We start from the raw sequence: 25,254 nt of genomic DNA on the forward strand, positions 1-25,254 counted from the left end.
CAAGACATTCAAAACTACAATGGCGGACTTCAGGACTGTGTTTGTGCTGCTCAAGATTTTGTCCAGACAAAATTGCTCGATGCTGTCGCCATCTTCATTGTTTGTATTCACCGCTCTGTGGAAGAATGCTTATGTGCGCAGGCGTGTAGTGTTTCTTTACAAAGTGACATCGCCAACTAGTGGCCTGGCATGCGTAATACAGTGCTTTTAGTCGTTTTCACAGATCCGTGTGAACGGGGATCGCTTTGACAACGTTGTCGTCTGTACACGAAACTTTTCAAAAACGCAAGGGAAAAACTTTTCCGTTTTTAGTACATCGTTGTCGTGTAAACGGCCCTGAGATCACACTGGAAATCTGTGATTCTAAATTTAAACCTGGAATTAAATTTTAGAAAGATGTAGCATTTTGATTATTTATACATGTAAAGCAGAAGCATTTTATGACATAAAATGAATAAGAATATTTAAGGTTAAGCATTATTTCTAGGTCACTAACAACATAAGCAAATTTGTGAAGTTAGCTGGTTAGATTTCCTTGCTTCCGTGGAAGATACTGAAACTGAAATTCTGAAACTTTTCACTCACATTGTTAGCTGATAATATAGATTTTTAAAAAGGGGTATTAAATTAAATGCAAAACAGAAGCATTTACTTTTGAACTGCACTGTGTACCATTTCTATAAAATGACGATGCTGTGAAATCCTGTAAGATTTAGGTTATACCGTCCAGCACTATATGGATCTGAATGCAAAGCAATTGTTTTCTCACCTCGTCTAACCTGGTCTGCAATGTTACACGGGCCCCGGCGCCTGGAAACCTGCTCAACGCTGATTCAATCTGTGGAAAATAAATAAATAAATATATTTAGACGTCACAGCACTCAGCATACTGCTGAAGCCATCACTGATGCAAGTGGAGCTTGAACAACAGGGTTTTGAATTAGCACTTCTCAGCATGAATAAGTAAAAGGAAAGCCTGATCTAAAAATAGAACTGATTAACACGCAGCACTATAAAGGCGGTTATGTAATGTTGCTGAGGTCCACAGCAGAAACAAGTGCTGGCATTTATTCACATGCTGTGCAAACACTCACGCATTTTAAAGCCACGGGCACAATTTCTAAACGATGAGGTTTACTTTTCAACTTCCAAGCACAACCACTTGTTAATTTAGAATGTATTTTATCAGAATGGAAATACATAAATCTGCTGTATAGAAATACTTTGAGATTTAATGGTACTGCAATTTGCAACATTTTTTCAAAATGTCTATCCATTCAATGCATTTCTCAATACATGGCATATTCCATTTTTTCATTTTTTCTATTATTTTGTGTGTGTTGTTAATTTCCCCCCATACTATTTAACCCTTACATTATTCAGCACTACTCAAAATAATAATAATAAAGTTCATGTATGTATACACAAGTTAACCCATTGTATACACAAATATACACATACATATCCACAGGGTTGGGGAGTAACGGAATACATGTAATGGGATTACGTATTTAAAATACAAAATATAAGTAACCGTATTCCACTACAGTTACAATTTAAATCATTGGTAATTAGAATACAGTTACATTCAAAAAGTATTTTGATTACTGAAGAGATTACTTTGCATTTTATTGTCATTTGTTTCATTTAATATTTAGTCCTTTCAGATGGAAAATATTTATACATATAAATGATGCGATCCAAAGTGCATTTGAACAGCGGTGAAACACTTTCTTATGATGTGTTACATTCATACGAGCAGACAGAGAAGTACGTTTGAAGTAAGTTTGGAGCAGAAGAAATAGAAATAAACCTTGTGTAAATTGTCAGATATTTCTGACAATTTATTTCTTCTGCTCCAAACTAACTTCAAACTTACTTCTCTGTCTGGTCGTATGAATGTAACACATCATAAGAAAGTGTTTCACCGCTGTTCAAATGCACTTTGATCACATCATTTATATGTATAAATGTTACCAGACACGATCATATTTTTTTATCAAGAAAATTCACTTTGGATCATAATTTCTTTTCTTTTTTTTTCTAGTAAGACCTTTGATATCAGGGCAAAAATCATATTCCTGATAATAATTTTTGTATTGTTTTCCTGTAAAAATATCTAAAAATCCTTAAAACAAGATCAGTTTGATTTATCTTGTTTTAGAAACAACACTGCATAAGATATTTAGGTTTTTCAGAGAATGTATTTTTAACATGTGTATTTTGTCTTACTGTACTGACAGAGTTTTTATAGTCAAAACAAGTGAAAAAATCTACCAGTTCTGAAGAAGTAATCCAAAGTATTTAGATTACGTTACTCACCTTGAGTAATCTAACAGAATACGTTACAAATTACATTTTACAGCATGTATTCTGTAATCTGTAGTGGAATACATTTCAAAAGTAACCCTCCCAACCCTGTATATCCATATATATCACAAATTGATTCCAAATAAGTAATGCATATAAGCTCTCAAAAAGCAAAGAAAAAATGGTCTTACTAAAGTATTTCCATCTATTTAACTGTTCACTTAATTTTCTTCCTACTATTCTATAATTTCATTTTTTAAATAGAATTGTGCCCATCTTTTTTTTTTAAATAGTTTTTTTTACTATTCATTTTGTGTTACCTTCTCCATAGAATAAACTTTGAATACTAATTTCAGCCAATCTTTTAAAACAGGGGCTTATTTTCTTATTGTCTGATGAGCTACAACAGCAGAAGACCACATAGGGTTACACTTCTGTCAGCCAAGAACAGATGTTTTTTGTTTTTGGCACCATTCTTAATAAATTCTAGAGACTGTTGTGTGTGAAAATCCCAGGAGATCAGCAGTTACAGAAATACTCAAACCAGCCCATCTGGCACCAACAATCATGCCACGGTCAAAATCACTGAGATCACATTTTTTTATGTTGATGTGAACATTAACTGAAGCTCCTGACCTGTATCTGCATGATTTTATGCATTGCACTGCTGCCACATGATTGGCTGATTAGATAATCACATGAAGAAATAGGTGTACAGGTGTACCTAATAAAGTGGTCACTGAGTGTATATTTTTTCTTCTGCCTATTTGTAATCAAGTACATCTACATAAACGTTTTGATAATAATTAGTGGTGTTTGCTAAAGTCACGGTCACACTACACTTTGAGAGTTTGCGCTCCATTCACTCCCATTCAAACGCATCTGAACGCAGGAGACCGGAAACGCAAGCTCGTGCAAAGACATTTCGCATTTCACTGCACATGATAGTTGAAGTTTGCATGACAAGAAGACATGTGACCGATAGAAGATGTAAATATCACACACTGTCCTCTTGGCTCAATACAAAGAATACATTTTTCAAAGCTGCGTGTATTTATTGCTGCAGTAAAGTGAGTAAATGTTATATTTTAATATTTTGAACACCCTAGCTTTGTGGTGCAACTTCTTTTCACATTTTTTCAATCTAGTATTATATTTGGGGGGCCTGGGTAGCTCAGCAAGTAAAGACGCTGACTACCACACCTGGAGTCATGAGTTTGAATCCAGGGCCTGCTGAGTGACTCTAGCCAGGTCTCCTAAGCAACCAAATTGGCCCGGTTGCTAGGGAGGGTAGAGTCACATGGGGTAACCTCCTCGTGGTCACTATAATGTGGTTCTCGCTCTCAGTGGGGTGCGTGGTGAGTTGTGTGTGGATGCCGCGGAGAATAGCGTGAAGCCTCCACACACGCTACATCTCCGTGGTAACGCACTCAAAAAGCCACGTGATAAGATGCGTGGATTGACAGTCTCAGACGCGGAGGCAACTGAGATCCATCCCCCGCCACCCGGATTGAGGAGAGTCACTATGCCACCACGAGGACTTAGAGCGCATTTGGAATTGGGCATTCCAAATTGGGGAGAAAAGGGGGAGAAAATTAAGTAGTATTACATTTTATTCTCAATCATGAATTTGGAATTGCTCAGGTATGATTTGCGACATTTCTCGTAGAATTACTCTGATCTAAGTATACTAACAGGAAATATCCCCCCATCACCTGCTGCTTTTCCTGTGTGAGCTCATCAAAGAGGCGTTCAGCGTCAGCCAATGACTGAACGCGCAGCTGACAAGAGAGGGGCGTGTCTTCACCAGCGTCTGCTGTCTGCAGTGAGCTGACGCCGATTTCCTGTTCCTGCCAGCTGTGTGCGGCCGCATGCTCTTCAGACTCACTGCTCTCTGCAGCCTCAGACGAGCACACACTGGACTGAACGCTACCTGAGGAGGAAATTCACGGCAGATAAGCACTTCCTGGAGGAAATACCAGAGCTTACAAGGAAGCAAACGAATTGCGTTGGTTTGTAAGCAATTCAAACAATGCAAACCAAGTGATTGTTTGCAAACTCGAGAGCGAGAGAGAAAGAGAGAGATACATACACTATATTGCCAAAAGTATTCGCTCATCTGCCTTTAGACGCATATGAACTTAAGTGACATCCCATTCTTAATCCATAGGGTTTAATATGACGTCGGCCCACCCTTTGCAGCTATAACAGCTTCAACTATTCTGGGAAGGCTTTCCACAAGGTTTAGGAGTGTGTTTATGGGAATTTTTGACCATTCTTCCAGAAGCGCATTTGTGAGGTCAGACACTGATGTTGGACGAGAAGGCCTGGCTCGCAGTCTTCACTCTAATTCATCTCAAAAGTGCTCTATCGGGTTGAGGTCAGGACTCTGTGCAGGCCAGTCAAGTTCTTCCACACCAAACTTGCTCATCCATGTCTTTATGGACCTTGCTTTGTGCACTGGTGCACAGTCATGTTGGAACAGGAAGGGGCCATCCCCAAACTGTTCCCACAAAGTTGGGAGCATGGAATTGTCCAAAATCTCTTGGTATGCTGAAGCATTCAGAGTTCCTTTCACTGGAACTAAGGGGCCAAGCCCAGCTCCTCAAAAACAACCCCACACCATAATCCCCCCTCCACCAAACTTCACAGTTGGCACAATGCAGTCAGACAAGTACTGTTCTCCTGGCAACCGCCAAACCCAGACTCTTCCATCAGATTGCCAGATGGAGAAGCGTGATTCGTCACTCCAGAGAACGCGTCTCCACTGCTCTAGAGTCCAGTGGCGGCGTGCTTTACACCACTGCATCTGACGCTTTGCATTGCACTTGGTGATGTATGGCTTGGATGCAGCTGCTCGGCCATGGAAACCCATTCCATGAAGCTCTCTACGCACTGTTCGTGAGCTAATCTGAAGGCCACATGAACTTTGGAGGTCTGTAGCGATTGACTCTGCAGAAAGTTGGCGACCTCTGCGCACTATGCGCCTCAGCATCCGCTGACCCCGCTCTGTCATTTTACGTGGCCTACCACTTCGTGGCTGAGTTGCTGTCATTCCCAATCGCTTCCACTTTGTTATAATACCACTGACAGTTGACTGTGGAATATTTAGTAGCGAGGAAATTTCACGACTGGACTTGTTGCACAGGTGGCATCCTATCACAGTACCACGCTGGAATTCACTGAGCTCCTGAGAGTGGCCCATTCTTTCACAAATGTTTGTAGAAGCAGTCTGCATGCCTAGGTGCTTCATTTTACACACCTGTGGCCATGGAAGTGATTGGAACACCTGAATTCAATTATTTGGATGGGTGAGCGAATACTTTTGGCAATATAGTGTATTACATAAAAAAAAAAAATTACAAAAAAACACACAAAAAACATAAATACAAACATTCTACTCTATCGGGGAAAGTCAAGGAGATTAGAGGTCGACTGATAGTGGATTTTGCCAATACAGATAACTAAGGTGGTAGAAAAGGCAGATTACGATCTTTTTGTTTTATCGTTTTATAGAATGTAAAAAAAATTAAATAAAAAATAAAAACAAATTATTTCCTTACCATGACAGGCACAGACACAGAGGCTTCAAGTGTCCAAAATTAATAAAATCCCAAATAACATTCAGAAAAAATTTACATTAGGTGCATAACGCAGGTCTTTTAACTATATGCCCGAAAAACACAGAAGACTTTTATTTTATTTAAGTATTAACCAAATTAAAGAGATATTCCGGGTTCAATACAAGTTAAGCTCAATCGACAACATTTGTGGCATAATATTGATTACAACAAAAATTTATTTTGAAAAAGTAAAAATCTGTGTTACAGTGAGGCACTTACAATGGAAGTGAGTGGGGGCCAAATACTGTTTGAAAAGTATAGCCACAAGACATAAACAATATGCGTGTTAACATGATTTTAGTTTGACTGAATCACTTTTTAACCTTTTCTGTGTAACATTATAGACAATTTTACAACTTTTACAATTGACGATGTTATGTCAAAAACCCTAAAATGACTGTAAAAATGACGATTTAAACAACTTTACAGCTCAAATAACACATGAGTTTTAACAGAAGAATTAATGTAAGTGCTTTTATAAAATTATAAGCTTCACATTTCTGCCTTTAAACCCTCCAAAAACTGTCCCCATTCACTTCCATTGTAAATGCCTCATTGTAATCTCGATTTTTGCTTTTTTTTAAGAAAAGGAAGGCCGAGTCGAAATACATTTGTGTGGTAATCAACATTATGCCACAAATGCTGTTGATTGAGCTTAACTTGTATTGAACCCGGAACATTCCTTTAAGCTATTTTATAGGCTTTATTTTTCACCAAATGAGATTTAATGAGCAATACGTTTTATTATTATTCACAAGATATAAATTTGAGACATTTCCATATAATAAAATGTTTCTTAGCATCTTTACATTTTCTTTGTATTTAAAACACTAGATTATCTAATCAAAATAACAAAAAAAGTGATTTTTATTTCACTTCTAGAGGCCGCTGTTATACTGCAGATCTCTAACTGTAGAATCCTCCAGCGCCGGCCACAGAGGAACACGGAGAAATAAAAAAAATAAAAACTATCGGTATTGATTTTTGCCGATAACCGATAGTTCCAAAAAACGACTATCGGCACCAGTTAATCGGTAAAGCAGATATATCGGTCTACCTCTAAAGGAGATTTCTTACAAATAAATAAATATTTATAAAGAAAACATAAGAAATAAAAAAATTAATATATAAACCAAAAGCACACTTAAGGCTGATGAATTTATTGCAGAAAAGTCTCAGCAAGCACTGTAATCACTAATGATTATCACTGTGGCTTCTTCATTCTGTCATTATTTCATCAACCTGATATTGCGCCGAACTCATTTGACTTTCTTTCCTCCGTGAAAATGCAAAAAAATATGTTAGGCATAATGTAATGTTAGGTCTCAGTCACCATTCACTTTCATTGCATCTTTTTTTTCAATACACTAAAAGTGAATGGTGACTGAGGGTGAGTGAATGATGACAAAATTTAAATTTTAGGGTGAACTATACCTTTAAGTAGATTTGGAAAATGTTTGATGCCTGAAGATGAGGGTAAAAAGCCATAATACCTTCTGGTCTCTCGGTCGACCTAAACTGCAACCTCTTTCTCGGGCTTGGATGGGACGGCACAGAGGAACTGATGCCATTTCTATCAAAAACTACATCAAACCTAAAAAAACAACATAGAAGGCAGTAGAGAGTGAGAACATTAGAAACATTGACATTATTGATATTTATCCAACAAGAGGCTTTCAGAGTGGATAGTTAGTGAATCAGATGGCAGGACAGAATTAGAACCGTTACCTGGTTTGCAGGTGCTCTTGGGATGGAAGAGGGTGACCGAATGCAGTGGAGAAGTTCTCTGTAGGGCAGCGTTTAGGACTGGACTTGGCTGAGAGAGGCACGAGTAATGTGTCCCTCTTTGCTAACATAAAAACAAATATCAAGTTTGACTTTAATGAGTCATTTTGAAAGCAGAACTTTTGTAAATGAGAATAGACACTTCCAAGACTCACATACTAGATATTTGTCTAGCGGATGAAAAGCATGTTAGACTGGTTTTGTGGGGGTCACTCACTAGGTGTGGAGATAGGAAGTGGTCTCTGTGCCCTGGGGGGCAGAGATGATGACCTGTGGCCCTCAGGAGAGAGACTCCTCTGGGCCCTCAGCACGGCTCCACTCCGCTCCTGCAGTGATTCCCTCACAGAATTCTCCACGAAAGCCACGGTTGGCCTCCTCCTAGAAAACCCTGAAACACACACACATTAACAAAATAAAACAATGACTGGAAATCAGTGCCAACCAAGAAGGAATCTTGAGTTTTAGACTTGCACTTAAAGGACATAAAGGGATAGTTCACCCAAAACTTATAATTCTCTCATCATTTACTCGCCATTATGTCATCTCAAACTCATATGACTTTTGTTCTTCCACAAAACACAAACTAAGATGTTTTAATGGAGATATGATGTAAATATATACATAAAATGACCAGAACTTTGAAGCTCCAAAAAGCACATAAATGCAGCATAAAAGCAATCCATATGACTCCAGTGGTTATAGCCATGTCTTATGAAGTGATCCAATCGGTTTTGGGCAAGAACAGACCAAAATATAACTCCCTTTTCACTATAAATCTTGACATCAGCAGTCTCCTTGGCAATCGTGATTTCAAGCTCGATTACTCTTCCTATAGCGCCATCTACCGCTAGGCGCATGCGTCAAGCACTAGGAAGTGTAATCGTGCTTTAAATCAAATTAGTGCCTAGAGACTGCAATGGCAAGATGTATAGTGAAAAAGGAGTTATATTTTGGTCTGTTCTCACCCAAAACCAACTGGATCACTTCTGATGACATGGATTAAACCACTGGATTACATTCATGCTGCCTTTATTTTGAGTTTGAATGTTTTGGACCCCACTGACTTACAAAGTATGGACAAAAACATCTCATACATTCTTCAAAATATATTTGTGTTCCAAAGAAGAAAATAAATCTTACAAGTTTGGGACAGCATGAGGGTGAACATAAAATGAGAGAAATTTCAGAATTTGGTGAACTATTCCTTTAAGTCACAAAAAATGGACTCCAAGGAATTTCGTTCTTATGAGGTTGGAGATCGTAAATATGATGTGATGTGCATTTTAGTAATTTGAGTCGAAGAGAACAGACCCGTTTTGCAATTTCATATTTTTTTCTCTCTTTTTCACTTACTGGCAAAGACAGGAAGCTTTGTAGCAGCAATGCAACACAATGAAGAGCAAAGCTTCACATTATGTGTGTAACTGATGATTTATCTATTTTAACATTTACGTGCTGCTACATATAATGATGGGAAATATAGTTTTGTTGCAGATGCCTGTCGCTTCATAAACCAGCTAAATGAGTCTTATTTTCTGGCAAGCTTTATTGTTATTCTTCATTAACACTATAAATCATCCCTAAAAGCTAAACTGCACAGTCAAAATCCACAAGTAAAACTGAATTATTACCAATAACAATTTGCTCCCACCATGATTCTCAAATCGGCACGGACACTCATAATTATGACTTGGTGGTGTCGTTCATATCCGCTCAACTCATAAATATGATCATTCCGACATGACTTCACACCACTGACTTAGACCCCAAATTAGAGACATAAGATCTCAGGTCTACAAGCAGAAGTGTGATTTACTCACTTGGAAATCGTTAGAAATTATATTTTTTTCAAATATATGAAATTAATTGTACTGCAACAGGGTTTATAAAACTAATGTGCGCTATATAGAAAATTGTTACAAAAAGGGACTTGAATTGGACTGGAGAAAAAATACTAAAGACTTGACCTGGACTCTGCCTCAGAGACCTTTCTATTAAACATGTATAGTGCCAATAGATTCAATAAAAAAATAAACAGATCTCAGATATACATATTTCATGTGCATTGAGTTTTAATGCATACAGTTCCTGTTTTAAGAGAAGAAAACTATATCATGTAACTTTAGTAATGTCAATGGTGTGTTTAAAATCAATGTAATATTTCATATGAGAGCACAAGGCACTCCCTCACACTAATAAAACCACTCAAATATGTTTTTTGTTCTCAACCAGACTCAAATGCAGTTTTATTAAGCAGCCTTTTGTGACATACTAGAGGAAGTGCATTTGGTGTTGGACAGAGCGCGTCCCTCTGTGGCTTTAGTGTCCTCCATCTGAATCAGGGCCTTCATCATGGGCGTCAGGGGAACATCTCTCTTCCTCTGCTCCTCAGAGTGGTCCTGAATCTGCTCTCTCTCTGGAGGAGACACCCGTCTGGAGATAGAGGTTGACGTAAGTTTTGAGAGTTTTTCTTTAGAATAATGTACACTTAATAATTGTGCACAATGAGACCAGGGATATTTATCTAAAAAGATTAAAGACAATTTTGATAACATGTTGTCTTTAAATAAATTCCTCTGTTATTATATTTTATGTGACATTCATTCATGGAGTATTAATAGAAAATCTGTGCGGTACCCTCTGGTTGTTCTGTCAGAGGATGATCCGGATGTCTGTTCAACCCTGAGACCAGCACTGTTCCTTATGCTACATTCAACATCTCGCTCCCTTTTACTCGGTGAAAGCAGCAGATCAGGGTGATGGAACAATCTACAAAGATAAAGATTAGTTTTGTAAGTATCAGTTTAAAAGAAGGTTTTCAGGAACAAATTAACCTGTGTTGTGTTTGTGGTGTGTTTTGTACCCCGCTCCGGAGGGCTGCGAGTAACCGTGGACAGACTGACGTGCTTTAGCCTGATTCTCATGCTGTAGCTGTCTGACCTGAGATTCCAGCTTAGAAACCACCCTACAAAATAATACAAAGAAAATTGGGTGAAAAAGAGGGGGGAAAAAAAACAAAAAAATATTAGTATTATAATATTGATGTAATTTATTTTGGGGGGGGGGGATTTTTCCCTTTTCACTCAATTTGGAATGCCCAATTCTCAATGCGCTTTTAAGTCCTTGTGGTCGCGTAGTGATTCGCCTCAATCTGGGTGATGGAGGACGAATTCCAGCTGCCTCCGCGTCTGAGATCGTTAACCCGCGCATCTTATCACGTGGCTTGTTGAGCGCGTTGCCACAGAGACATAGCGCATGTGGAGGCTTCACGCTATTAACCGCGGCAACCACGCTCAACTCACCACGCGCCTCACCGAGAACGAACCATATTATAGCGATCACGAGGAGGTTACCCCATGTGATTCTACCCTCCCTAGCAACCAGGCCAATTTGGTTGCTTAGGAGACCTGGCTGGAGTCACTCAGCACACCCTGGGCTTCGAACTAGCGAACTCCAGGGATGGTAGCCAGCGTCTTTTACCACTGAGCTACCCAGGCCCCCTGGTGATGTAATTTGTTTTTATAATAAAATGGTTAATCATAAATGTCTATTTAATTAAATTATATAATAATATTTTACAATAAATTTAGAATTATCAAACTATAATGACATATTTATTATAATTATAATATTAGTATTATAATATTGAGGAAATGTATTTGTATAATTATACTAAAATAATAGTTAATGTGGTGAAACTCAGGATCTTAGAATAAAACATTAATAAGTAAATATTTACAAAATGAGTATGATTTCAGTACCTTTTCAGTTCACATATTTGTTCATTGGCATCAAAGAGCTTATTTTCAGCTGAGACCAACTTGTCCTGTTGATAAAAATAAGTATTGTGTGATTTTACATTCGCACATATTTTATCAAAATATATACAATAAATAAATAAATAAAACTTCATTACATTGATTTGTGCCATGACAGATAAAAACAGATCTCACCTTAGTTCCTTCATGTTCCTTCCTCAATGAATCATACTCGTGCAACAGCTACAAAAAGAGAAAGGAACGTCATCAAATTTAAGGCCTAATAAAGCAGCATGCAGGAAGTTAAAGGTATTGTGCTAGCAGCTCACATCCTGCAGCATCTTGTGCTCTTTCATCATGCGTGCCTCCTTCTCATCCACCTCTTTACAGGCGTTCTGGAAGGCCTCCTCCAGCTGACATAGGCGGTTCTTCAGTTTGGTCACGGTGGCGTCTTTCTCTCGGTTGCTGTGTTTGGTCTCTTCTAACCGCTGCTGTAGGGACTGGACTGTGGCGCTCGCTGCATCGTAACGTCCTGGCCACTCCATCTGGACCACAAACACACAAACTTCATGGTTCATACAGGGTTCCTATATATTATGACCAAATAATTTCCATTACTTTTTCTATGATTTTTACAGCTATTCATGCTTATTAATATGACTTAAAAATCATTTTATAGATATTTCTGCAGGACAAGCAGCTAAAGGTGTTGATATGTAAATGTGGGTGCTCATAAATATTCTGGATGGACTGAGAAGGAAGTTTTGTATTGTGTACTTCTACATACTGAAGTATATGAACCTCTTATTTCAAAATCCTGTTTTGCATGATATGGCTCTTTTACAGTCTTTGCATACAATTTATGTAATTTTGCAGACTACTGGCACAACTGTCATGACAACAAATGGATCATACCAGCTGCCTCTCCAAGAGACGGTTTCTCATCTCCAGCTCTCTGATGCGTGTGCTCGCCTCTGTTAACGCTCGTTCCAGGTGCTGACATCTGCAAAACCATGATCAAACACACTATCAGTCAAGAGTTCATCAGACTAAACTGATGACAGAGTGTTTATCGTCTGTTTCAGCAGAACACCAGATGTCACCACACTCACTGTACTGATGTGATCATGCAGTACTAGTTCCCACAGTCACTTATAATTGACATTAACTAATATGCTACAGAAAACCCAGTAGCTATTAGTATGATTCATTTTCTTATGAGATGTTTAGACGAGATATGACCAATAACAAAATATTAGGGATGTGCCGATATTAGGGTTGCCACCTGTCCAGAGTTTTTGGGTGTCCGTCATGGAAAAATGTAATTCCATTTGCAAAATGTCCCGGAGGTGCCCCGAGTTGTCAGGAATGATTCAAGGCACCTTTGTACAATGGCCGTATTTTCACGATGTGTTCAGACATATGAACCATTGTTTATAGGCACACTATGCAAGGAGGAAAATCAAATGCATTCATAAGAACATCTGATAAATTTCTGTGAACTGGTTTGTTTGGATGATTGAGATAGTATGACTATATTAAAATTTAAACATTTCAACTTCATAACATATCTAAAATAAAACTATGTGATCTTTAACAAAATTGAATTAGTTAAACTTAAAATTTCTAAGATTTTTTTAACTTAATTTTGTTAGAGTGCTCAATTCAATATGATAGATATTTGGCAACCCTAGCCGATACTGATCACCGGTAATATTGAGCGCCGGTAGAACCCACGCTCAACAATACTCAGCCGATACTGATTCACGCTATTCTCTGCGGCATCCATGCACAACTCACTATGCGCCCCACCAAGAGCGAGAACCACATTATAGCGACCACGAGGAGGTTATCCCATGTGACTCTACCTTCCCTAGCAACCAGGACAATTTGGTTGCTTAGGAGACCTGTCTGGTGTCACTCAGCATGCCCTGGGTTCGAACTCGCAACTTCAGGGGTGGTAGTCAGCGTCAATACTCGCTGAGATACCCAGGCCCCCTAAACACAGTGTTTTTAGGTTGTTGTGTCAAGTTAAACATAGTTCGAAACTTAGAAAAACACGTCTCGAGATCCCTGCATTCAGAATTGCGCTCCGTCCAGTTGTGTTTTAATGCAAGAACGTATCCTCATCTTCTGCTGTCGCTCTGTGTGATTTGTTGTCTATACAGCCAGAGTTTTGCTTACTGCCCCCTGCTGAAAACAGGTGGTACTTCAAGCTTGAATTGCTCCAATGGTAGAAATATTATTATGGTCCAGGGACATGATTAATTGCGTACATTTTTTTAACACAGTATTTTTTATATAATTAATTGCACTGAATTAACACATTATTATTTCTTTTATTGCTAATCTAATCTAAAAGAAAATACAATAATGGCTGATATTGCAAAATTAGAATTATTTATACTACAGTATTTTGTCCATATATGTATTTTTATACGCATCACACAAAAGCATCAATACAGAATTTTACATGCTTAATGTGAAATCAGACAGTAGTATAGTTGTTTAGTACTTTTGAAACAGAGCATAAAAATACTTTACTGTTTAAATAAGAATAAAAAAGTCCTAATATGATCTGCTTCAAATATCAGACTAACGCCAGCTTAAAAACAAGACAAAACGTGGTATTGGCTGAAACTGATATGGTCACCAATGTTACCGATGAGCCATGAGTCTCTACTCTCACCTCTCAAGTAAGATCTGGTTGCTTTTCTCCATGTCGACAGGTAAATTCACCAGGTCCAGCTTCTCTTTCAGAGCACTGATCTCGGCCTCGTAGTATGCTCTGAGATCTGCTATGTGCCGAGCATTCTTCTCTCTAAGGTTTTGTCTCAACCTAACGAGAAAAGACCATTTAAAAGAGGAGTTAGTGTGACAGCACTGGAACGGCTGACCTCGGAACAGTAGTGAGGATTATTCTACAGGTAAATCAATTAGTAAGGAACAGGTCAAAATGTTTGAATAAGGACACAGAGGGGGGTTAAAAACAACAACAAAACTTTACTTTCTTTTCTTCCATAATGTCACATACAGTATGTCCGTATATCCAATGTGACACAGGACTGAGAGCCTCAGTCACAATTCATTGCATCTTTTTTATATACAGCACAATGTAAGTGAATGGTGACTGAGGTTAACGTTCTGCCTAATGTCTCTTTTTTTAGCCCCACTGAAGAAAATATGTCATACTGCTTTGGAACAACATGAGGCAGAGTAAATGATGACAGAATTATCATTTCTGGGTAGCCTATCCCTTTAAACCCATGCTAAAGAAGCTCTTAATATCTGCAATGTTGCTTTAAAGTGCTTTTAAGGACTTGTACGTACAGTGAGAGAACCACTGGATCTTCCAGCGAGGTCGTTCCCTCCAGCCTCCCAGTGCCTGACCCCGAGCTGCTTCTGTTCTCGTGAGCAGACGGCCCTCTGGGCTGCACAGTGACCGTGGCAGTGTGGCTGCCGTCGTCCTCGCTGTTGGCCTGGTTAGTTCTGAGCGTCCAGTCAGGTGCCTGCTGCGCAGACAGACTGCTGGCACTGGAGATGCAGTCGGTGTCGCTGTGGCTGCGCACACCCATGGAGTCCGGACTGACATGAGCTCTGCTGCTACCGGCACAGGCGCGGGCCTGCGCAGATGGACTGCTGAAGTGCGACGGAGAAGTGAAGCCTGACGTGCAGTCAGAGTGTTTCATATGCACCGTGTCGAGAGTCAACACCTGGGTGAGGGAGCAACAGGTGAGGAAACACTCCACATCCTTTTCTGCTTAATAATTGTGTTAATTAGCTCTGCTCTGACCTGAGGGGAGGAGATGGAGGAGTTGATTAAGGAGTCCCACTCATGGCCTTTGGGATCTGTTCTCTGCTTGCTGTGGTAGATCTCACGCAGAGACAGAGAGAGACGGTTCTCTTCTGGAGTCTATGTGCAACAGAGACACAACTGTACTCAGATGTATTTCCTTATTGAAACAGAATAGTGGGAAATAGCCTAGGCGGTGGGGCTTGATTTACCCATTAGGATTTGATTGGAACAAAGAAAGGGATTATCTCATGATTTACTCCCCCCCCCCCCAAATGAAGATTTTTAGAAGAATATTTCAGCTCTGTTGGTCCATTCAATGCAAGTGAATGGGTGCTAAAATTTTGAAGCTCCAAAATCCACATAAAAGGAGCATAAAAGTAATCCATATGACTCGATATGATTGGTGTGGATGAGAAACAGATAAATATTTAAGCCATTTTTTATCATAAATTCTCCTCCCTCCCCAGTAGGGGGCGATATGCATGAAGAGTGTGAATTACCAAAAACAGAAAAAGGAGAAGGTAAAAGTGAATGTGAAGTGGAGGTTGACTGAGCAGGGAGCAGGAAAAAATAAATTTAAAAAAGGCATTAAATAAAGATCTGTTTCTCACCCACACCTATCATATCACTTCTGAAGACATGGATTTAACCAACAAAGTCGTCTGGATAACTTTTATGCTGCCTTTATGTGCTTTTTGGAGCTTCAACATTTTGGTCACCATTCACTTGCATTGTATGGACCAACAGAGCTGAGATATTCTTCTGAAAATCTTTGTTTGTGTTCAGCAGATGAAAGAAAGTCATACACATCTGGGACGGCATGAGGGTGAGTAAATAATGGGAGAATTTTCATTTTTGGGTGAACTGTCCCTTTAAAAGGTTTAGAACAACATGACAGTGAATTTTAATTTTGGATGAACTGTTGCTATAACACTGATTACCTGCATTAGGCTAAAGGAACCACTTTCAAAGTTGTCAGGTAGGGGGCGGTAGAGCTCACTCTCATCCAGCTTCCAGTAAGAGAGACCTGAAAAATAAATTGTAAAAATGTGAACAGTAATGGCATCATGTCTGCAACAGCATATTTACACTAAAAATAAATTACTTTAAACCGGAGTGATTCAGATAAAACGATTTTGAAATCTCTTTAAAAGTAATGTTATACACAGCAATTCCCTTGACATCATAAGATCAGCGACACTCTTTAGTCCTCTTTATCTTGTTACACAAACAGTGGAGCTTGATTCTTGGTGAAACACGTTACCTGAGGCTTCAGACACCAGACTGTCACTTCTCTTCAGCAGCAGAGGATTCATGGACACTGCACTGCATCCACGCTGAAAAGAAGACATGAGGCCAGAGTTGAGATGCACATACTCACAAACCAATTTTAAATGCATACACAAGAAATAAGCATAACACTGATGCATGTGTTATGCATCCTTCATCCTTTGTATGAAACAGCAAAATGATGCATTATTCATAAAAACAAAAATCTTTATTAAAAAATCTGGCTGAATATAAATCTATACTGTCTGTCGATCAGTACATTTACAATTTTACATGCTTCACAAGAAATCAGGAATCATCTAAATATTTCAATGTTCGGTAGAAAAGACGGCTGTTTATTTAGTACACTGATTGAATTAGTAAAAATAAGCCTTGATATGATCTTTTCCTAATCAGACCAATACCAATAAGCACTGATAATGTCCTAAATCAATGTGTTCACAGATATATTGTGCATCTCTACAGATCACAGACTTGGAATCAGTGTTTGCTCACATCAGCTAAATGATCAGTGTGTTCCTTAGGAGATTCTTCTGCTCCTGCTGTGCTCCCAACTCTCTCCTCCACATGTAACAGCCTGTTTTGTGCTGTTCTGCTCTTTCTCTGTCTGTGTTTTTGCCTTTGGGCCCAGGAAGTCAGAGGTTGACTATATAGAGAAAGACACAATGTAACAACAAAAATGATTTATGACAAAAAGTAACTATCAAGGTTATTTATGCTACAATGTATATGGGTGATTCTTTAACATCGGGCAGTTTGAATGTCTCATTAAAGCTGACTTAAAAACTTTTTATTATGTCTTCATTTAATTTTGGTACTTTTCAAATGCCTTTTAAGTATAGATTTTACCATTTTAGTCTCGTCCCTGACCCAGACTTTCAATATTAAACTATTAAAATCTATAATAAAAATACTAATTATTACGTTTAAATCTATGATCATCTAAACAAACAGTGAAATAAACATAAAAATGTTGTCCCTGATAAGTTTATTTTTTCCAAATGTTAATGTAGTTGTTAACCAAGTTGACAAAAGTTTCAGTGATGAGCATGCTTGAGATTAAATATGAGACAAGTGATGTTTGAAGAAAACAAAGAAAAATCAAGGTAAATATCACTTGTGAGCAGAGTATTTTTATTGGGTGTTATTTCCAAACAAGCTGTAATTTTGCCATATTATGCAAAAAGTGTAAATATTATTTAATTGTGTGTATTTAGGATACAACAAATGTTAGCCATAAAATTAGCCTCAGCAAGTCAAAGAAGTCAGGCCATTTTATTTCAAAAACTTTAAAAATATCATTTCCATCAGCGTCATTTCCATCACAGAATGTACAAATACGGCCATTGTACAAAGGTGCCACAGAATGTGCTGGAAATGACACTGTGGTGGGAATTTTCATGACTTTCAGAAAAAACGAAAAAATAAATTACATAAATCTCCTGTGACGCATGTACAGAAAATACACTTTTGGACATTGTTAGCAGACAAATAATAATAATTATTATTATTATTTTTTTTTTTAAACAGTGACAGTGCAAAAAATGGTTTTAAGAGACTTAACTTTCTAGAAACCCACAGTGCTAAAAGTGCCAGAAGAAACACCCATATATCTGAATATAACTGTATAGATAAGTTATATACTATTATATTATATAACTGGCTTGGGATAGGCCTGTCACTTTGTGTCACACCTGGTCAGGACAAAGTGACAAATAAACACTTAAATTTTACCTTTTTACTCTATGTTTGTCAGCCGGTGCATTAGGTGTGATTGAGGCAGTCGTGTGGAGCTTGTCATTAGCTGAAATCGTTCTGCTTGGCGGGTTCTGGCCCAGTGGGCTTGTGTCAGGTATGGGGGACGGCGTAAGACTGCCGTCCTGCTGGTTCGGGGACCACAGCACTTCATCCCTCCCTTCTGCAGAACTGGGCCTTCCTGGTTCTAATCCAAAAGTGGAAAGAGTCCCATAGCCGCTGCTCAAGACAGTAGCCATTCCCTCCTCCGAGCTCTCCTGAGGGTGAACGGTAAGCTGAGGGGGTGACAGGGGCCCCGGGGCTGAGGGAAGGAAGGTGTTCTCAGTCGGCAGGTCCATTAGAAGCTTGGGGTTCTTACCCGTGTGCAGGGGCGGGTCCAGAGAGGGTGTCTGTGCACTGATTTGCCGGTTTTGCAACTGAACTAGCGCCTTAATTTCATCCTGTATTAGCTGGACGAGAACAAGTGTAAGAAACTCAAAACACAACAAACACTGTAGTCACTTATTTATATTATTACCTTAATCATTCAATTAGAATAAATAATATGCCTGTGGAGGTATTTTTTTTTTTTCATTTAATGTTACTTCAATTTAACGTTTGTGTAATTGCAAATGTGGGTTCCAAAAACAACAGTGTAAAGTATTTGGAAATGTGGGGTAGCTCAGTGGTAAAGACGCTGACTACCACCCCTGGAGTCGTGAGTTCGAATCCAGGGCGTGCTGAATGACTCCAGCCAGGTCTCCTAAACAACCAAACTGGCCCGGTTGCTAGGGAGGGTAGAGTCACATGGGGTAACCTCCTCATGGTCGCTATAATGTGGTTCTCGCTCTCGATGGGATGCGTGGTGAGTTGTGTGTGGATGCTGCGGAGAATAGCGTGAAGCCTCCACAAGCGCTATGTCTCCGCAGTAACTCACTCAACAAGCTGCGATAAGATGCGCAGATTGACGGTCTCAGACGCGGAGGCAACTGAGATTCGTCCTCCACCACCCGGACTGAGGTGAGTCACTACGCCACCACGAGGACTTAGAGCGCATTGGGAATTGGGCATTCCAAATTGAGGAGAAAAAGGGGAGACTATAAAAAATAAAATAAAAAGTATTTGGAAATGTGCAATCTACCCCTGTGCAATATCTTTCTCTATTACGTCATTCACAGTGTGTCATGGGAGTGGCTGATGTACGCATTTTGCGCATGTAGTTTGCCTCGATTCTCTGATCGGTGGATGTTTCTCTGCTGGATCATGAGTAGTGTAGTTATTCACCACAAAATCTGCTATAAAATAAGATTTTTTAAAAAACAAGTTGAACTGATGGCTTCAACAGAAGTGTATACCATCAATTAACAACCTTAGAGCTAGTGGTCAACTGATATATCACAGAGGCCGATAAATCGGCCGATATTCTGACCTTTTTTGATTATCGCATCGGCTGATAAATTTTCCCGTTTGGCTGATTTGTTTCTTGAGAGCGCTGAGAATAGCCTGCTTGCATGTGAAGCGACTGAGACATGTAAACGAACAGTCACGGCTCATTTTGTTGTTATGTGCCATCTTGTTACAACACATTGTCATTTAAACGGTCCGCCTATCAGAGCAGACGCGTTTGAGCTCATAATGTTAAAGTGCTCGCCTGTTTCATTCTCCCTCTCTCTCCTGGACAGTTCCCTGTAACTGTTTGGAACGCTCCAGGGAGACTATTTCCAGTCATGACAGTGCAGTTCCTATCTACTTGAATGGGGAAAGACCGAAATCTCCAAAACAGTTGGTCAAGATTACGATCAGAGAATATATTTCAAATCAGCAATAAAATTTGACAACACTGGTATCATAAATGGTGATTCTTTACCTCAGATTACGCTAAAAATGAATTTTTCCCAGCTTTTATAGCTAATGCGCACGCGCGTTCTCGAGTTGATTGACAGGCGATGTCTGTATCTAAAATGTGATTGGATCTTTTACCTGTAAGGTGGGACTTCCTTTCTACATCCATTGACAGTTGGCTGCAGTTGGGCGTTCTAATTTCTCCCATTCATTTTAATAGAAGTGGCCCGTCTCTGCTAAATAGTCTCTGGTGCAACTTTAAGGTAAAAGCGCTTATGCACTTATGCACTGTATGTACAACTGGTTTGATTCGGCATTTTTTTGAGTAAATGCATGTGTGTACTGTTATTTCCTTCTTCCTAATATATTAACAATTTCTTCATGTGCAAATAAATTACTAAAATTGGATGACTAAACAGGAATCAGAAGAAACTGCTATTTACCATTTAAAATAAAAATACTTTTTTTTTATTCATTTATACAAAGTTTGTAAAGAGTAAATATAGTGCTAAATAAGAGTTTATAATAATTATTTTTTAGCACTTTTATGTTTATGTTATTTACTATATTAAATTGTGTGATATATCGCCATTGTATCGGCCACCCTGCTCTCTGGATATCGGCATCGACCATTAAAAAACCCATATCGGTCGACCACTACTTAGAACTCATGGTGAGTTTGTTTTTAAAGGTTAATAAGTTATCTTTAAAAATCAGTTCACCTATAGAGAAAACAGTCACCTATAGAGACTTTTGCGCTGTATATTTGAAATATACTTGAAACTGTTGCGGTGTTGCCCCTTGTGGCAATGCTGAGAATGCAACGCATACTTGAGTAGCAGTATATTTTGCCTTCCGACACATTTCTGCACGTAACGATACATGACGTTCAAGCTTGGATAAGTAGAAGTGTTTGCGTTCATGTATGTTCCGGGCCTAAGACTAGCTAGCACAACCGAATTAAACACAATGGAGGGCCATGTTTAAGAACAAATACAAAGCACAGCCCCTAAATACTTGGCAGCATGAATGCAATGACTTGGTTCAACTCCTTAAGAAACATACCTGTATTTGGCACTGGTACTGTTCCTGCTGAGCAAGAATTTGCTCTTGGTATTGCTTTTCTACCAACTGAAAGAGATGTAGCCACCGGCCCTGTTTTAGTGAGAGAAAAAAATAATGTTAAGATTTTGTATTTAAATAAAAAATAAATAAAACGTTTTAGTTGGTTTATATTCCCAAATGTTCAGTAAAAAGTAAAACAAGAGGGAAAAACCGCTCTAATAGACATTTCTATGTTAACACAGTGTTAGTGGTACTACCCCAGACTCAAGCTTCATAATAACTGTGTTATTTGTTAACAGTTCCGTGTATGGTAGTAATATTCCCAGATAGGGCTGAACTCGTTGGTGAAGCTGCACAGACTGTGAGCACAGGCCAGGAGCTGTTCAAACAGACGGAGCACAACAGAATGAAACAAAACGTGAGGATCTCGAGATGCACATTTCCAAATTGAGCTCTTTTCTTGACAAAGCGTTTTAAGAGCACATTGCTTAATCTGAGAAACACTGATAAGAGAGCGCAACGCCACAGCCAGAGATGTCCAGGGGCTGTTCACACCAAACGCTTTGCAACCTTGCAGTTTACCATTTGTTATTCTATGTAAACACGCACTAGACGAACATCTTTGATTGTTTCGGCACGCTTTGTAGATTTTTAGGGTCTCGTGCAGGAGCGTGTGTTTTTAGATGCCGTGTCAAGTTAAAAAGAACTTCTTCAACCTTTAAAACGCGTCTTGTTGCGCTGCGTCTAGTCTTTCAAAAGCGCAAGAATGCGATCGTTCTGAAGTCATCGTCACTGCTTGGCACACATCCAAAATTGTAATGCACAGTTTTACCATTCGAATGTGCGTTTTAATTTTTTTCTTAAATTCTACGAATATTCACATTTTAATTTGACAGCACTACTGCAAAATATCTCCTTTTGTGTTCCACAGAAGATAGAAAGTCATATGGGTTTGAAACAACATGAGGATGAGTGATTGATGACAGAGTTGTCATTTTTGGGTGAAATTTTCCTTAACACATTTAAATGTCTCCAGACAAATGATCTCGCACATGAAGTTGATGTGAATTGTAGGGATCAGCTGTATTGTGGTCTGTTCTCCACAGCTCTGAGCCTCTAGGTGGCTACTGTTGTTCAGCTGGACTCCTGGGGGAGACCCCAGATGATGACCCAGAAACCTGGGGAGGGACAGTGTGCTCTCAGCATCTGCGTACCTCACAGTTCTTCCAGATCTCAGGGTCCGCCTCTCCACTGCTCTGAATTTCCTGGACCAGGGCTCTGAGGGTCTCTATGGAGCTGGGGTTGATGAAGGGCAGACTTCTTCCTGAGCTGAACTCCTCCTCAGTGCGAAGACACAGATTCCTGAGGCATGTGACAAAAGGAGAAAGAACCATTTGAATTCAAACTGCCCAGAGGACTTGCTGTGTCCCACCAAAGACATCACGGGATAAAGCAACTACAGACCTTATTTTGTTCGAAATGTTGCATGCTGGTGTGGTGGAGGGTCGATTTGCCCCCTCGGTTGCCTGTAGGAAGCCCTCCAAGGTTTGGACGGGGTGGGACACGGATCGCTCCTCTTGAGGGAGACCAGACACGGTGTCCTCGGAGGAGACGATGGACGCCTCACTTTCTTTCCCGCCATTGGCACTGATCTGATCATGGCTCAAAGCCACAGAGCTGGACACGTCCTCAGAGATGCTGTCATCTGTGGACATGCTTAAACAGCAATGTGCGGTGACAGTGAGCGAGCGCTGAAAAGCAGAGTACAGCATGTTACATACTGTAAAATTTCTAGACTACAAGAAATCAAGATGGTTTTGTAAAGGTCGTACATACAGGTATCCCACCGGACCAATGAATTTCCATGAGTGTTCCTTTCATTCGTAATTACTCATTTTTAGAGATCGCACACACAAGAAGCAATTTTTTTGAAAAATAATCTACAGCTGTGGCAATTATATAATTGTGAAAAGTGTAAATTACAGCATTCCATTTAGGTGTATATTAGGAGTTAAATTAGTTTAAAGGCATATCAGTAATACTCACTATCTAAATTATACTGTGTACAATTTTTTCAAAATGTGAATAACACTTTGTTTTTCATGCAATTAAAATGCAATTCAGGAACACAGTTCTCAGCTTGTTTTGATGCATAGCCCAAATAAAGAATATGGCATGCAGCTGCCCCAAACAAAATAAGTATTTTAATGTCAATTCTATTAATAATTGCAGCTACAATATACAGTAAAAATAATCGTGCATAATCGTGCAGCCCTGTCCTGGTCATATTTAACGCCATATCAACACAAGACAATATGAGATTATATTTTTGCATAAAGAAACTGAAGCCTGCATTCAGGACTATTATGATTTTTTATTTTTATTTTTATTTTATTTTTTTGCATTGTGGCATTAATTTTTGATAGTAAAAAATGACTTAAATATTGATCTGTTTCTCACCCAAACCTATCATACTGCTTCTGAAGACATGGATTAAACCACTGGAGTCATATGGATTACTTTAATGCTGCCTTTATGTGCTTTTTGGGGATTCAAAGTTCTGCACCATTCACTTACATTGTATGGACCTACAGAGCTGAAATATTCCTCTAAAAATCTTCGTTTTGTGTTCAGCAGATGAAAGAAGGCCATACACATCTGGGATGGCATGAGGGTGAGTAAATGATGACAGAAATGTCATTTTTGGGTGAACTATCCCTTTAAATTGAACTTAAATGCATTATGTTCTTTGATAATGGCTTAAGAACATTGAGTTATGGCATAAACAAGAAGCCAGCTGTAAAACCAGAAAAGCACACCCAAATCTGACCAGACCATTGTTTGAAAGCAGTCCTCAGCGTGGCAATTGACAAAATATACATTTTAATGTCATACATTCCTATTAACTTGGATGGAGAACAACAGCAAGTTATAAAGAGCCCTTCCCGTTTAAATCGCACACATACATACATACATACATACATTATGTCATCAGAATACGATACAATACAACGCAAATCTGGCTATCAACAAACCCAGATGGTATTGTTTCCCATACGTTGCACGATTCACATAGAAAATGTTAAAAAGCCTTTATAATGCAATAAAAAGGTGAGTATATCATCAAAATACATACTCGCTATGGCGCTTCCTGTTCGCTCGCTCGCGCAGCCGCCACACTTACTGCACGCGCATCACCACTGCAGCTGCATCCCGCGAGCCACGAAACAGGCTGCAATCAAAGTATCCAGCGCAGACACAGTTATGATGACAATAACTTCAGAGTATTGCGTCACTCACTTGTTACTTTGTATCATCACTTCTTCTCCCATTTTGACATTTCCTCTTGTTCCGCGCGCTCTCTCTCGTCTTCTGTCAGATTCCAACGTTCTAACCACCCAACGACGAGACGCAGCGCCGCGAATCTCGATTGGCTGAAAGATGACAAAGGCGTAATTTGATTGGCCAGAATAAATATTCGACGCGAATTCAGGCTCTGTGATTGGCTCCTTCATACGATTCTAGGCATTTTAAAGAACACAACAGTGGTCATGATTGGTTGTCTTTTTGAGTAACCCTGCTGCAGTCAGAGGCTTATGGGTGAATCTCATGAAGTGACGTCAAATAGAAAGAAATTATAAAGTATATATAGGTTAAAGAAAATGAAACCTATATTTTAGGGCCATTACGGTTTCATTGACATTATTTTCGTGACATTAGGAACATTACTGCAATGTTAAAACTCATGATAGATTATTTAAATTGTAAAGTATTTATATACCATGGTAGTATTTGTTGTTCTACCTAATTAATGCTAATTTAAGTAAAATTACACTATTATTTTTAATTACATTATTTTTTTAATGAGAATCACAATTTAAAGTAATGGGAATAATTGTCAAAAAAAAACTTATTTAAATAAAATATATAATTTTTTATGTTTTTCCTTTGATTTTGTGGTCAAATGTGACATGAACATTTTTTTGTAAAAAATATCACCCAAATGTATATATAGTCAAATTTTATATAACATGCCTCACAAATGACACAT

The 25,254-nt window shown here is 38.9% G+C and overlaps 1 protein-coding gene across 3 annotated transcripts in view; it reads right to left on the reverse strand.

The window, feature by feature from the left end:
* LOC127432560 (M-phase phosphoprotein 9-like) overlaps positions 1-24,610 on the reverse strand; it is a 28,229-nt gene extending 3,619 nt beyond the window's left edge. The window contains exons 1-23 of one of the 3 annotated variants that reach the window (XR_007895764.1): positions 24,340-24,593; positions 22,668-22,954; positions 22,418-22,565; positions 21,204-21,293; positions 18,297-18,766; positions 17,058-17,208; positions 16,537-16,609; positions 16,214-16,299; positions 15,270-15,389; positions 14,807-15,189; positions 14,166-14,315; positions 12,392-12,479; positions 11,806-12,021; positions 11,672-11,719; positions 11,480-11,544; positions 10,582-10,683; positions 10,356-10,487; positions 9,991-10,151; positions 7,936-8,106; positions 7,662-7,782; positions 7,368-7,527; positions 4,026-4,243; positions 770-838 (exon numbers count right to left, since the gene is read on the reverse strand). Coding sequence is in view for 2 of the 3 variants with exons in the window: in XM_051683797.1 (XP_051539757.1) it covers positions 770-838; positions 4,026-4,243; positions 7,427-7,527; positions 7,662-7,782; positions 7,936-8,106; positions 9,991-10,151; positions 10,356-10,487; positions 10,582-10,683; positions 11,480-11,544; positions 11,672-11,719; positions 11,806-12,021; positions 12,392-12,479; positions 14,166-14,315; positions 14,807-15,189; positions 15,270-15,389; positions 16,214-16,299; positions 16,537-16,609; positions 17,058-17,208; positions 18,297-18,766; positions 21,204-21,293; positions 22,418-22,565; positions 22,668-22,918 (3,414 nt within the window). In the remaining variant the exon portion in view is untranslated. Of the gene's footprint in view, positions 1-769; positions 839-4,025; positions 4,244-7,367; positions 7,528-7,661; positions 7,783-7,935; positions 8,107-9,990; positions 10,152-10,355; positions 10,488-10,581; positions 10,684-11,479; positions 11,545-11,671; positions 11,720-11,805; positions 12,022-12,391; positions 12,480-14,165; positions 14,316-14,806; positions 15,190-15,269; positions 15,390-16,213; positions 16,300-16,536; positions 16,610-17,057; positions 17,209-18,296; positions 18,767-21,203; positions 21,294-22,417; positions 22,566-22,667; positions 22,955-24,339 lie in introns of all 3 variants that reach the window. The other 2 variants (XM_051683797.1, XM_051683795.1) reach the window with 2 other exon arrangements.
* Positions 24,611-25,254: the final 644 nt, after the last annotated feature.

Source organism: Myxocyprinus asiaticus, chromosome 42 (genome assembly GCF_019703515.2).
Source record: "Myxocyprinus asiaticus isolate MX2 ecotype Aquarium Trade chromosome 42, UBuf_Myxa_2, whole genome shotgun sequence".
Classification (NCBI taxonomy): domain Eukaryota; kingdom Metazoa; phylum Chordata; class Actinopteri; order Cypriniformes; family Catostomidae; genus Myxocyprinus; species Myxocyprinus asiaticus.